At 54.0% G+C, this 14,593-nt stretch overlaps 1 protein-coding gene across 4 annotated transcripts in view; it reads left to right on the top strand.

Moving 5' to 3' along the window:
* The window catches only part of PLXNA2 (plexin A2), a 177,932-nt gene that overhangs the window by 146,372 nt on the left and 16,967 nt on the right, over positions 1-14,593 (top strand). For all 4 annotated transcript variants that reach the window (XM_064498218.1, XM_026111835.2, XM_064498217.1 and 1 more), the window contains exons 18-26: positions 1,409-1,648; positions 2,120-2,263; positions 3,426-3,660; positions 5,561-5,703; positions 7,383-7,651; positions 11,462-11,528; positions 12,592-12,738; positions 13,230-13,389; positions 13,890-13,993. In XM_064498218.1, coding sequence (XP_064354288.1) covers positions 1,409-1,648; positions 2,120-2,263; positions 3,426-3,660; positions 5,561-5,703; positions 7,383-7,651; positions 11,462-11,528; positions 12,592-12,738; positions 13,230-13,389; positions 13,890-13,993 — 1,509 coding nt within the window. The remainder of the gene's footprint in view (positions 1-1,408; positions 1,649-2,119; positions 2,264-3,425; positions 3,661-5,560; positions 5,704-7,382; positions 7,652-11,461; positions 11,529-12,591; positions 12,739-13,229; positions 13,390-13,889; positions 13,994-14,593) is intronic.

The following is a 14,593-nucleotide window of genomic DNA, read 5'->3' as shown; positions in this document are numbered from 1 at the left end:
AGTCCTGCTGCTCTTGTAAAAGCCCAGAGCTGGGCATTTAGACACTGCCAGTTAGGAGGCTGCTATGTTTTACTAGTCCCTCTTTAGCTGCCAGTCTATAAATAAACGTATTGCAGCAGCTCTGGGATGGCAGTCGTGCACCAGACTGGGGGAGGGAAGGAGGAGAGATGGGAACCACTTTGGAAGCAGCAGCCTTCTGGGCGCTTTTGCTGTGATCACCTTGATGTTCCTCAAACAAGGAATTGGTAGCACATTTTAGGGCTGATCTTACACTTTGAGACCCAGTGCAATGCCAGCTCCTTCCTCTCTCTGTGGGAATATGGTATTTTTTCAGTCCAAGAGCAGGAAACGGAAATGAATCCTTGCTTAGGCAGGTACTAACTGATGTTCTTGTACGTTACAAATAGAATTGTACCTCCACTTTACCTGGACTTTATATTGACCAGGTAAACTGAAAAATACTATTTCTATGCAATGAACTTACTGACTAAGTCTATATTATCTTAGAAAGGGCAAATCACTTAGCAGTCTTTTTTCTATTCCCTTTCTCTCTTCTCTGAAACTGTTTTTCATCTGAGCTTTTTGTAAAAAGACATCTAATTTTGATGTTAGCAGTTGCAGTTACAGTGTTACAAAAATAATTCTGAAGACACAAAATTGAGTGAAATTACATCTTCCACTTATGGAGGGAGGCCAAGCGGTTGGTCTCTTGCTGCATTAGAAGGCGAGAGTCTAATAAATCAGCAAGCTCCCTGCTTCCAGGGGCTGGAGGAGCTGTGGATGTCCTCAGCCCAGCAGGAGATGACCTTCGTGTTACCTCTCGTCCTTGATTGTTAGATGAGCGTTCCTCTTTCTCAGTGGTATGAGAGAATTGCCTCTAATCACCAATTTGTAGCAGAGACCAGATATTCATTATAGGTCTGTTTCAAAGCTAGCACTGCCCAAGAGAATGCAACTGGAAAGAAAAATAAGGAAAAAAGGCTGAGTGACCTGGTATGCAATCCTTTAGCTTCCTTAAAACACTTTTCATTTTGAAGCTCTACCTCCGTATCTTCTCCAGTGCTTTTGTGCTGGCTGGAGAGGAAGCAGATGTTCCCAAACTATGGCTGTAATGGTTCAAGCTTAGATTAATTATTTCCAGATAAACACCAATCCACTGGACTCTTCAGGGAGTGTGTAAGGAATTGGAACATCATTGTCTGAGCCAGAAATCAGCTGCACATGGGAATAAGATTTTCCCTGCCCCTTCTCTGTGATTTCTAAAAGCTGTCCTCCACGTGCGAGCGAGCTGGCGGGGTGGGGACCCCGGCTTTGTCTGTGCCTGGTGCACTGCACAGGGCAGCCAGCCGGCAGCTGATGCCCCAGCCTGGACGCACGGCTGCCTGCCGAACTGCCGCCTTCCCCGCAGGTCTGCAAGGTGGTGAATGCCACCGCCCTGACGTGCCTGGCACCCGCCCTCGCCCCCGAGTACCGCCCCGGCCTGGATGCTGTCGAGCGCCCGGACGAGTTTGGTTTCATCTTTAACAACGTGCAGGCTCTGCTGGTCTATAACGACACCAAGTTCATATACTACCCGAATCCAGCGTTTGAGCTCCTGAGCCCTACCGGGGTACTGGAGCAGAAGCCCGGATCGCCCATCATCCTCAAGGTAAGGCCGCCTTTCTGCACCAGCGTGAGCTGCGAAAGCCCTCCGGCACGCTGCGGTTTAGCACACAAGGGATCGTATCAGCAGCTGATTCGAGTTCAGCAGAACAAAATAGGCTTTACTGTTTTATATCCGTATAACTGTGTATACCCTGCAGCTTTTACCAGCGTAGCTGTGTAAGATAAAAATCATGTCCAGCACTCTATAGTTATCTACTGTATCTACAGTTACTGTCAGCAAAGCCTTTAAAGCTCTACTTGCAATGGCCATGCAAAAAACGTAGCTCCAGGAAGAACCAGATCTTCTGCTTTGGGAGATCCAGAAAGCAATGTGTGATACAGAAATTTTATACCGCTCCTTGGAGGGTGGGGGGACACGAGAAAGAGGCCCTTCTTCTGCACAAGCTGTGGATGACAATGAAAACCAGAGAAATACGCTGCATCTTTGTACAGTTTTCTCTACCTCTCTTACTAGGGCAAAAATCTGTGCCCACCTGCTCCAGGAGGAGCAAAGCTGAACTACACCGTCCTGATCGGCGAGACACCCTGCGCCGTCACTGTGTCGGAGACCCAGCTGCTGTGCGAGCCTCCCAATCTCACCGGGCAGCACAAAGTGACGGTGAGGGGTCACAGCTCCTGTCTGCGCCGCTTCCTCCCTCCCTCCATCCCTCCCTCCTTCTCCATCTCTCCAGCTCCCTGGGATGTCTGAGTGCTGTTTCTTAGCCAAGGATCAGCAGTATTTCAGGTCTCTATGGTTGTCTAACTGGAAGCTTAAAGTATTGATTAGCCTGGAGAAAATTCCTTTTACCTCCTTGGAGACTCACCACCTACTATCAGACCCTTCTAGAAAGAACAGATATTTATGGCAGTGACTTCACCAGATACCATCTTTCCTTTGCCGTTGCTCCTTCTTTCTCCACTAACGGATGAGACAATTTGCAATTCGCTGTATTCTCCCTCCTGTACAGGAGAAAGATTTTAGCAGTCCTCGTAGCCAGACACAATTTGTTAAGTAGATAGAAAGAAGGTTTTGCCTTTTTCTGAAGCAGCAGGGACACCTGAACCCTGCTTTGATTGGACTGGCAGCCTCATCGAGGGTGATGGTCCCTGTGTCCTCCTTTGCTTTGATTTTTGTTCCTCTCCTCTAGTCTAGTCACAGGCCAAGCAGGCAGTTGCTAAACTGCTTGAGTAGAGCCCAAATGAGGTGGTAATTGTGCTTTATTTCTCTTTAAGTTCAGCATCCAAAACATGCTTGAATGATCACAATGTGATTCACATAAGAGCAACCTGGCCGACAGCTGCTTGTGTCTGGGGCCAGGGCCCATCCAAGCAGACCCTGTGCTGCTGTTAACCTCCAGCCTGTTTGTTCTGTAGCTTCCCTGTAAAGCTTTCCCTTCCCTTCGCCTCTTTTCTCTGCGAAAATTCTGTTTCCTGTCAGTGAAATTGTCACCGGGTTGCTAATGTCCACGGCTTACAAAAGGGAGTTGAAAGCTTATAAAATGAAAGTCAAATGGAGCCATCAGATAATAAGAACAAAGCCCAGATAGCGAAGGGCTGACACATTCATCATGGCTCGACGCCGCTCTGCGCTCACGCAAGCTGCGCCCTGTGCTTTTTGAAGACGGTCAGTGTTGCTGCAGTCACGGCTGAGGTCTGCTGCGTCTCGCCGAGGCGTCCGCCCGGCCCGCGCGGTCCTCGCCCTGGTCTGCGGAGAGGGGGGCTTTGGGACGGGTCAGCACCCTCGCCGGGAGCTGCTGCTCACCTGCCTCTGCGTTTGGCAGGTGCGCGTTGGCGGCATCATCTTCTCCCCCGGTTCGGTGAGCATCGTCTCAGACAGCCTGCTGACCCTGCCGGCCATCGTCAGCATCGCGGCCGGGGGCAGCCTGCTCCTCATCATCGTCATCATCGTGCTTATCGCCTACAAGCGCAAGTCCCGCGAGAACGACCTCACCCTCAAGAGGCTCCAGATGCAGATGGACAACCTGGAGTCACGGGTGGCCCTGGAGTGCAAGGAGGGTCAGTGCCGCGCCGCTCCTGCGCGTTTGGGGGGACGGGGGCGGCTGTACTGAGGCTGCCCCGGGGGGACTTTGCTTCCTCACGCACTGCAGGGTTTCCCCCCGTTTCCTCACGCCGACCGGCCGTGGTGCGGCTGTAGGACCAGGGGCTCTCTGCGCCCTGGGGCCCCGTGCTCCTTCCTTGTCTCGTACCGGTTGCATCGCAGGATCTTTGGGGCAGGACCCGTGTTCTTCTGTGCAGAAGCCCCATCTGCCCGGCAGGGCTTCCCCAGGACGTTCCCCCAGCTTTAACCGGCAGCAAAAGCCCCCCTGAAGGTCAGCCCCGGCGCCCGGCCAGCGCAGCTCGCGTGGGCCTCGGCAGCTCGGCATCCGACCCCGGGAAGGCCCAGGCCGGAGGACCCCCTGCAGCCCCCCGCCCTCCCCCCTCGGAGCCGGAGCCGTGTGAGGCGCCGCTTTGCCGCGGCCGCTGGCGCGGGAGGGCCGCGGTCTGGCGCAGGGGTGCAGGCGGTGCGGTTGGGCGAGAGCGGGGGACGCTTTGGGCTCGTTTGCGGCCGGGGAGTGCCCGTGCGCATCCCCCTTCGCAGACCTGCTCCGGAGACGGGTCCGGCTGCGGAGGGCAGGGCCGGTGCGGGTCGGCACGGCGAGGCAGGCGTTTCCAGGCGCGTGCGGGGGGCTGCGCGGTGCGTAGGCAGGCACGCAGGACGTACGCTGTCCTCTGCACTGGACCTTGTACGGCAAAGAGACCGAGTCCAACTGCGTGGTTGCTCTCCAGATAAAGACCTTCACTGTAAGTCAAAACACTTCTCTTTTGGCAGTATGCTCATGAAAAAACGAGCTCTCCCTAGCTCTAGCCACAGAGCTAACGAGCAGGTCTCTGGGAAGGGAAGAACCTTGTCACACGTTTGCTGCTGAGGCACCTTGTGTGTTATTTTAGCTAGTTAGGACTGTCACTTGCAGATGTCAAGGCACAGAAGTCTTGTCCCTAGCAACAAGGCAAGTGAGCTCGGCGCCTCGGCAGGGACGCAAAGACGGGAGGTGAACAGTGATTTCTGTAGCTGGCAAGTTGGGACAAGAAGCCTTCGGAGAAGGGTTTTGTTGTTGTTTCATACATCCTAGGGAATGTGTCTTATCCAGCTGGAAGGGAGCTTAGCGAATCAAAAATAAATAGAAAGCTGCAAATTTCATAGTGTAACCTCTGTGTGTAGGGGGGTTGTACCGAATTTGTTCAGCTGATGTTGAAAGGTTAGTCTTGAAAGTGTAACGCAAGAAGTGAGACCTGTTCAGGAGAGACCACGACTTATGCATGGCACAGCCTGGCTGGGGACAGAGTCCTTGCTGAAGCCAACGTGTTGTGGTTTGGAGAAGGAACACAAGCACACAGCGATACAGCTGTAATATCCCTGTTGATGTTATGTTATAAAACGAAGAATAAACTCCTTCCTGACCCCTGCAGCAGGCGGTTTCTGCACAGAAGCATCAGGTTTGATTTTTTTTGGCTACTGTAGATAGAGGGGGGGAAAAAAAAGAAAGGAAAATATGGGAGGCACCAAGATATGAAATCCTCCTTTCTATCTGAGCCTTTAAAGGTGTTTTAGGTGTGTATACACAGGTGTGAACTGCATACAAATTAATAAGCATCTTTTGTTCTCAGCATCTGTTCTTTGCAGCGCCTGCTCACTTGCTCTCAGCTGCTGTGAAAGGGTCTCCAAGCGTGAGGGTCTGTCTGAGCCGCATGCGAGATCTCTACGGAAGCAGTTTCCTGAGCTGCTCCATTTACTTTTGCTGATGTGCCTCCAAGGAGAACAGGCAGCTGGCCGTTCGCAGAGCCCTGCCCTGCAGCCCAGTTCCCTGAGCTCGTGTTTGACTACACTTCTCTTTCTTGTTCTTTTCTTCCTGAACAGCTTTTGCAGAGCTGCAGACAGACATCAATGAATTAACCAGCGACCTGGATCGTTCAGGAATCCCATACCTCGACTATCGGACGTATGCGATGAGGGTGCTTTTCCCGGGCATCGAGGACCACCCTGTCCTACGGGAGCTGGAGGTAATGAACGGGCAGGGCAAACACCCCCGTGCAGCGCGCGCGGCTCTTTCCCGGGGTGCCCTGGGACCGCTGCTGGCCCCTCTGGGAAACCCGCCTGAAACGTGCACAGCCGGGAAGCACCTTTGTGCCTTCCACGCTGAATCTTATTAGAGGCACTGGGGAACAGTAGCAGAATCAACCCAGAGTTCACTTGAACAAAGAACCTGCTGTTTTATCTTCATAGCACACTGCTTGCTTCCTCTTGGTTTCTGCCACGCTGCTGCTGTTTTAGTTTTGTTTTATTGGTTTTTATATTACTATAGACCAGCAGCAAAGCATGCCGCATAAGTTATCGGTGTCCTTTTAAATCCCTCCTTAATCACCTTACCACGTAGGGAAAACCTGCGTGCCTGGGAGCATCCTACTGCTGCTATTTCATGGCATGTCCACAGGAGGGCAAGCGCTTTGCCTAGGCATGGCCTGCTGCTGGGTTTGCTGTAAGCAAGAGTTTTAATTGCCCTCTTTTTCTCTCTCCAGTAAGTGCATGAGAATCCCTGTGCTTCACCCAGCTGCAGCTTCATTTAGGTGGTGAATTAAGAGAGTCCTTAAATTAATTCCATCAAGTTTTTTCTGAAGATGAAAGGCTTTACTGGAGGGTCAGAAGTGGTCATGTGTGAACACAAGTGCTGGGTAGTGCTAATGCGTTGAATCAGATTCTTTTCCAACAGGCCACCAGCCCTGAGCAGTTGTCGTGGTGTTAGTGAAACTCGTGCCGGTTGTCCTCGAACCAGCCTTCCCAGGCCCCAAGTTCTCCAGGCCCACACATTATGTTCACTGTTTAATTTGCCAAATAAGCTGCTCCTCTAACAAACAAATATGAATGCTTTTTATTTGTTTTACTCATGAAAAACAGAATTGCAGAAGTGATAAATGTGTTGCCAATTACACAGTTGCTTAATTATGTAACGTTACTAAAACCAATACATAAGTCTCCAAGATCTTTGTTGAAGAGTTGCTTAATGTAGTTCATCATTTTCACTCGTAATGAATTACTCGAATCTGGAACTGGCTGAAAGCCTCAATTAATTTTTTACACTTGTCTCATAATAAAGCAATAGTCTAAATTAGTATTTAATTTACTTATAGGAGTGTCACTTTTTATGCAGAACAAGCAAAATTGTGTCATTTGTAGGGCCGTTAGCCTCCAAGCAGCAGCTGTACAGCATGCAGAGTCCAATTCCGAGCAGTGGTTAAGGCAAGTAGCGCTGGAAATGCTTAGAAGGTCCAGAACGCATGGTGGTTGCTCAGGACTGGCCGCAGCTCAGGAGCGTGTTGTGGGCTGCTGAGGCCCTGGGAGGTCTGGTGCTTGTGTGGATCCCCAGGGCTGAAGCCGAGAGCAGCTCCGCAGCCCCGGAGGATCCCCCGGATCCGCTGGCCGTTCCCCCCGGGGAGTGCAGTGCTGTTGCAGGGGCCCAGGGCGGTGGCAATGCCCCCATCTCCCTTGCCTTATTCTCGGGGAACGTTGCAGTTCCCAGTGCTCTGGTCTGGAACAAAAGGGCTTGAGTGCTGGGGCTTGTCCTGCTGTCGGTCGGTCTCGTGGCTGGCCCAAATGAGGAGGCAGAGGACTCCGTGGTGCCCACGGCTCAGTCCCCCGTCCTCTGGCCGCCTTGGCTGACGGGACACGCTCTCGTCCGCTGCAGGTCCAAGGCAACGGGCAGCAGAGCGTGGAGAAGGCCTTGAAGCTCTTCGCGCAGCTGATCAACAACAAAGTGTTCCTGCTGACGTTCATCCGCACGCTGGAGCTGCAGCGCAGCTTCTCCATGCGCGACCGCGGCAACGTGGCCTCCCTCATCATGACGGGGCTGCAGGGCAAGCTGGAGTACGCCACCGACGTGCTGAAGCAGCTGCTCTCCGACCTCATCGAGAAGAACCTGGAGAACAAGAACCACCCCAAACTGCTGCTGCGCAGGTACGGCACGCGCGGGGCGGGCACGGGCATGGGCATGGAGGTGGTCGGCCGGCGTTACGCCTGGGTCCCGCGGCAGCTCCAGCGTGTCCCCCAGCCGTGACGGAGCAGGCAGCACCGCGGGCCCCGCCGGCAGCCCTGGGAGCTCCCGCGTGTCCGGGGCCCCTCCGTGACCGGCGCACCGCAGAGCTCCAGCCGCGCTGCGCAGGCTGGTGTCAGGAAGAAAAATGCAGTTCTCCGTGGGGGGCTCGGAAGGACCCATCCATTTCCTCGCCCGTCTCCGGGAATACGGGGCTAACTGTGCCGTATGATTTCACAGACGGCTGAGCAGGGTCTTAAATTGCATCCAAGAGCACTGTTACCTCCGATACTTCTATCTTCCACTCACGAGCTCCTTGCTCAGCCCCAGCAGCCCTCCCTCCCCGGCTCGGCTGCGAGCGGACCGTCACGACGGGCTGCCCGCGCTGCCTCTGCCGGTGCTTTCCTCCACGGAGCAGTGGCTGGGGCAGCGGCCGGCCCGTCGGCGTTTCGGGGATTCCTCCGGCCGTAACGAGCATACGTGATGGGAAATTGCTTTAGCGCTGCCGTGTTTGCGGAGGCAATAACTCACCTCCGGAAAGGAAGCCGGCTTAATTTCCCCCGTGGTTTGACGAGTCGCTCTGACGGCGTCTCCTGCCTCAGCCATCCATTACGGCTTTTCACAGCGCTCTGAAAATACCGGGCTGACGGTCCCCGCGGTGCCCTGCTCGCCGCGGCTTCGCCCGCGGGGCCGTGTCCCCGTCAGCGGCAGGGCCCGGGGACAGAGCAGGACCTGGGACGGACCCCAGCCCGCAGGGAGCACCGGGCACGTGGAGCTCCAGCGTCGCTCCTCGCCTGCCCGCGCGGCCACCTCCCCCTCTGCAAAGCTGGACGCGGGAGGGTCGTGCTCCATCCCGCCCTGACGGGAGGAGGGTTCAGCTCTGGTGCCTCAGGACCAGGGGGAGAGGAGTTAAGCCAGGAACAACCGTTCTTCTGCTTTAAAGGCAGCTCAGAGGAGAGAAACCCAGCCAGGCTTGGCGCAGCGGTGGCAGTCGTATCCGGGGAGCGGTGCCTGCTGTGCCGGGAGGAGCCGACATCTGCCCCCGGATTTATACCGGGATGAATCCGGAGTGAGCCGAGGGTCTCGGTACGAGAGGTCCCCGATCCGCGGTGACCAGGCACCATCCCGGCTGCCCTTCCTGCAGCTAGCGCCCGACAGCTGCGACTTGTCTTCTGCAACACGGGGTCAGGACGGGTTTTGAGCATCACGGATTCCAGGAGGAAGGAGGACAGGGACGGAAAACCTCCCCATCCCGGGGTGGCCAGGACCGCTGCCTGCTGGCAAAGCCCATGGGGGCTGCAACTCCGTTTGGAGAACAGGAGGTTACAAACGGAGCTATTTACCACCCCAAACTCTTGTCACTTCTTTAAAGACCGGGCTTCCTGGGGCATTTCATCCTCTCTTCTGCTCCAGGAGTGACTTATCCTCCCAAAACTGACTGGTGGCGCAAAGAAACCAAATGAACCCCAAGAGCTTTCATTATCGCCTGCTTAAATTCGCTTTTGATTTGCTGGTTCTCAGCCCGGGGCGTTGCTGGGATGGTGTCTGTGGAGGCAGATGGTGCCGAGGTGGCCGGGCCAGGCCGGCAGGGAAGAGCGGGTGGATGTGGGGAAGATGTCCTGGATCCGAAGCAGCCTCTTCCCTCTCCCGTGGGAGGTTGCAGGCAGGAGTTGCAGGAAAGGAGCTGCTGGGGGTGACGGGGCACAGACACGGGGACTCGCCATCCCCGAGCTGGCCGTCCCGCACGGACAGGCCGGCGTTTTGGTAGGAAACCTGCTGCCCGGCCCTCGGCCAGCCCCGAGCACCCGCGGGCTCCTTGGGCGTTGTTTAGGACATGAAACTTCCCAGCCTGCGACGTTTTGCTCTGAGTTAATAGCAAATGATCAGGCACAAAGTGAGATACTGTTTCTTATTTTCTGAGCTCTCTGGTGGCAGCACTTGATATCTGATGCTCACATTTTTCTCTCTTTCTTCTGCTTTTTTCTTTCCCCTCTCCTTCTTCCACTACTACCCCTTGTGGGAGACAGCAAAAAAGTTGGTATTACATCAAAGAGATGTTCTGGTCCCTGGCGTAGAAAGCAGCGGTTCAGAGACGTGGCTAAGGCAAGGGAAAATTAGTAAAATTGGTATTTATTTGGGGGTTCTCCCAGCTCTTCTTTAGCTCTGCTCTGTTCCCGCGTCTGGGTAAGGTGGCGGAGCGCTGCGGCATCGGCTGCTGCCGGAGGTGCCCCGCGTCCCCCCTCACGGTCCCTTTCGGGCGGCTTGGTGTTCCCGATGGAGGTGCGAAGGGGAGCAGCTCCCGCGTGCAGCTCTGCTCCGGCTCCTCCGCCAAACTCCCTGTTTCACAGGTACTTCCGTAGCGCCGGACCGGGCGGCCGGGCAGGCTGCGTGCAGATAGGAACTGGGCACGGCATTAGTTCATTAGTAGTGTTAATTAGGAGGTTTGCCATTCTTAATTTATTACTCTGCTAACAAAGTAGAATATTAATTTAATATTCACCCTGAAGTCTGGAAAGCATCGTTTTCACCTTGTGAATTTTTCTCTTGTTCTTTAATTTAACTGCGGCTCGCGGCTTGCTGGCTGGGCTGATGCTCCTGTTTCTTCTCCTTTACTGGGTGACCGAAATATTTTAGCAGGAGAGCAGTAAGTGTGTCAGTCTGTGGGATGAATTTTTAGGCAGTTAATCAATTTGGGCCTAAACCCTTTGGGGATCTGCGGACGTTTTCGCAGATTCCTGGCAGATGTTGGGATCGCAGCAGGCGATGGCTGGCGTAACCCCAGGTCTCTCCGCAGGCTGGAGTCGGGTTTTGTTTGCTGAAATCTGTAGCGCCTGTTTACGGCTGGTCGGATTAACGCTGTGATGGAGCCCTGTTGCTTCCATAGCACGTGCTTCTCATTAACCGATCGTTTCCAAACGTGCGAGAAGCTGGGTGAAGGCACACGGAGAGGCAGTCCCTACTTCAGGGCAGCGGCGCAGATGGGGGAGAGCGGGGAAGCGGCTCCGGAGAGGGACGGTGACTTGCTTCGGGCCGGTGGCCAGGGCAGACACGGTCTCGGTGCCGCAATCTCGCTGCAGCAGCAGCTTTTCGGCTGCCGCCCGGCACCAGCCCCGCGGCTCGGCCTCCGGCGTGCACCGCGCGTGGGGCCTCCTGCGGCAGCCGCGGCCGGTCCTGCCCCGGCACAAAGGGCCGCGGCGCTTTACGGAAAGCCTCCCCGTCCTGCAGGGCCAGCCTTAAAAGCTATCATCAGGAGCCATTATATTTAAATGGGAGATAATCTGGGGTGCAAGGTGGGGAGCAGTGCAGGGTGGGGCTGGGCAGAAAGCTGCAATTTCCCCCCTGTTGTCCCTGATTGCCAGCAGCCGCTGCAAATCCCAGTGATTTACCCGCCAGGCTGTAATGTGGGCCACGTGCGAGGAGCCGAGTGTCACCAGGCTCCCTGTCACTGTGCCGTCAGGGCTGTGACGGGCTGTCAGCCGGGCAGGCTGTGCATGGTGCCGTCAGCTCTGCGCGGCAGGGAAGCAGCCCCGGCCCCTCCGGCCGCGTTCCTGCCCGGAGCAACGGGTGCGGGCTGTGGATCGTGTCTCCCGTGTCCCGCTGGACCCACCCCTCCTGTCCCCGGCCGTTCCCCCTCCCCAAGACCACCTTGTACGAGGGAGGCTTGAGGCCGCTGATATTTGGGTCGATCTCGTGCATAACGCATGTATGACGGTGTGTCCTCCTCGCTTCTCTAGGACGGAGTCGGTGGCTGAGAAGATGCTGACCAACTGGTTTGCCTTCCTCCTGCACAAGTTCCTCAAGGTAAGGGAGGGATGGGGCCGAGACCCTCATGCGCCCCTTTGCCGTCGTCTTCTGCTGTCTGCAGCGCGCTCATCCAGCCATCCGCCGGGTGAACCTGGGCTTGAGGCTGTTCAGTGAGACTCGAAGCAAAATGACTTGCTAGCAAGGCGGGGAGCTGGAGACTTGATCAAAGATGCCTATGTCTGGCGCTGCTGCTAAATAGGCTGAGTCTAAGTGAACCCCTCCATGCGGGACGTCGTTCAGCCCTGCGGCTGCCTCCCGCGTGTCTGCAACGCGACGCGCCCGGCAGACCTGCAGCGGGACGTGCCTGGCGGGCGGCAGTCTGCAGCCACCAGCCCGGTTCCTCTAGTGGTTTATGCAAGCGGAAGAGATCTTCACTGAGGGCTTTGCAGAGAGCAGTGGTTGGGGCAGCTAGCCGGCCTCCGAGCCCCTGCAGCACAGTACCCTTTTTGCCCGTCTTGTTCAATGTAGCCTGAAAAATTTCATGCCAGAGAGTTTCCACCGCTTCCCCTGAGCCCTGTTTACAGGTTAATGAATCTCCCTCCTTGGGAGAATGTTTTCTGCTGTTTGGTTTAACTTTCCCTGGCTTTGGTTTCACCTCATTTCATCTACCTGTATCCCTCAGAGCACTCCAAGCAAATCACCCTCTTGAGTGCTTACACCTCTTTAGTGCTTAAGGGCAATTATCACTTTTACCTCTATGCCTGGCTTCTGTACTTTTTAACTCTATTTTTGCTTTTGGAAGCACCACAGAACTTGCTTCATGGGAGTGAGCAATGAGGACTAGATCTCAAATTCCCCTTTTTTTGGCAATATAGGTTCAGTAAAGATTTAGCAAGCCAAGGACAACATCCCCATCAAGCAATGGAGCTCGTGGTTTTGGGTAACCTCCCTAGGCACTGCTGGGAGCTGCAAGCCTGGATTACACATGTGCTAAAGATTAAGTCAAGGGGACTGTGCATGCACTGAAATAAATCATGAGCAAAATCTGTCTGCAGGCGAGTGGCCCTGGAGGAGATGCACCTTCACCTCTGGGTTAGTTTTGCTGTCTGTCTCTGTGCAGGAATGTGCAGGAGAGCCCCTCTTCATGCTCTACTGTGCCATCAAGCAGCAGATGGAGAAAGGCCCAATTGATGCTATCACCGGAGAAGCCCGTTACTCCCTGAGTGAGGATAAGTTGATCCGGCAGCAAATTGAGTACAAAACGCTGGTGAGTGATCACTGTAGAAGCTGGGTGTGAGCTATTCTGACATTCTGGGCACTACTGTGGATCTCCCACCAAGTCTTCAGTATAAACGACAGCACCGAAGCCAGTGCAATAATCTATAATGTTCACAAAGCTACAAATCTGAGGTAAAGCCCCTGGCTGCTAAAGCCCTGCCCAGGTTAGGTATGTACCTAATTTGCATGTACAAATAGCCTGAGCTAAGGTTTCGAAAGGCAGAGTTTGAGGGGAGCATTTTGTCTCCCCATGCATTGACCACTATCCTCTCTCTAGCAAAGGACAATGGACTCGTGTTTTAATCTTTTTTTAAAGCTATACTAAATGCAACAGCTGTGATGCAAATAGGGATGCAGTGGGTTTTTTTGTTTTTATTTTTTTTATGAGAACTAGTTGTTTTGTGATGGATGTTGTTACTGTTCTGCTGGATGCTTGTCTGAAGCCCTTTAGAGAACGGTCTGGTTCTCCTTCCTTTCCAGATCCTGAACTGTGTGAACCCGGATAATGAGAACAGTCCAGAGATCCCTGTGAAGGTGCTGAACTGTGATACCATCACTCAAGTCAAAGAGAAGATCCTAGATGCAGTATACAAAAATGTCCCATATTCTCAAAGGCCAAGAGCTGTGGACATGGACTTGGGTAGGAGCCTCCCTTCCTCATTAGAGATTGTTATTAGTGATTTTTAGTGGGATTTGCAGAGCTTGCAGGCTAGATTTGAGACTTGGGTCACCTGCACAACTATACACACGTTTCTGCCGCCAGCAAGCATGGATACTGCTGCTGCCAGATAGGTTTTGATCTCTGTGGGATCAGCTAACTGTCTATTGCCCAGCGAACAAATAATTCCTTAAGTCTCCTTCACTCTGCTGAGCAAAGCCTTTCCACAAGACTGTGTATCTGCCCAGAGCGAGGGGGCGGAGGGTCTGGAAAGGTTCTGCACTTAGCTGCAAGAAAACTCTCAGTATGAACTGCATTATAGTTGTAAGATTTAAGAAAAGAATTTCTCTGAATGCCTCTTGCTGGGAGACAGGCTTTTCTACAGGCTCATCTGTCAAGTAGTTACTTGGGCCAGAAGTGGCCCGTTAGTATCTCTTGCCTCTCTGACCACCGTGTCTGCCTGGCTTTTGTGTCTCTTGCAGAGTGGCGCCAGGGCCGGATAGCTCGTGTGGTCCTGCAAGATGAAGACATCACCACCAAGATTGAAGGTGACTGGAAACGCTTGAACACCTTGATGCACTATCAGGTAAGAAACCAGCCCCAACAGAGAGGTCCCAGAAAGCTGCCGAGTGGAAGGAAAAGAAAAGCAGAAATTTAGTTCCCAAGTGTCTTATCTACCGAGGCAGGCAGGGAGGTCACGTTTGTATGATAAACCAGAATGGCTCCACGTGCTCATGCATTAAACAGGAAAGTAACCTTGACGTGGATCTTAAAGAAACTAGCAGAGTTGAAAATTGGCTAAATTAAAAATGCCAGCGGCGCTTGCGAGATAGACGGAGCATTGGAGAGGGCTGAGCTGCTGCTGCTGGAGACGCAGGGCCGGGGAGGATGGCACGCGGGTGAGCCGGGGCTCTACGGGGAGGGCTGAAGCAAACTGGGGTACAGCTGGGGAAGGACCAGGAATTTCTGCCTTGCTCTGGAGCATGATGAACGCCCCATGATCAGACAGGCAGCCTGGTCCAGAGCACCAGGCTGCAGTGGCACCTGCTCTGTCCCACTCATGATCTTTCTACATGTTGGTTCCTGATCATCATGCAAGAAGCAGAGGAGGGAAAGGGAATATTTACTTCAAATACTGTCACGTGGGAGACTCGAGGGAATGTTGCTGTGAGTTACAGGACAAAGC

This window comes from Dromaius novaehollandiae, chromosome 27, assembly GCF_036370855.1.
Source record: "Dromaius novaehollandiae isolate bDroNov1 chromosome 27, bDroNov1.hap1, whole genome shotgun sequence".
NCBI classification, from domain to species: Eukaryota; Metazoa; Chordata; class Aves; order Casuariiformes; family Dromaiidae; genus Dromaius; species Dromaius novaehollandiae.
This window is presented reverse-complemented; position numbering and strand designations above follow the sequence as displayed.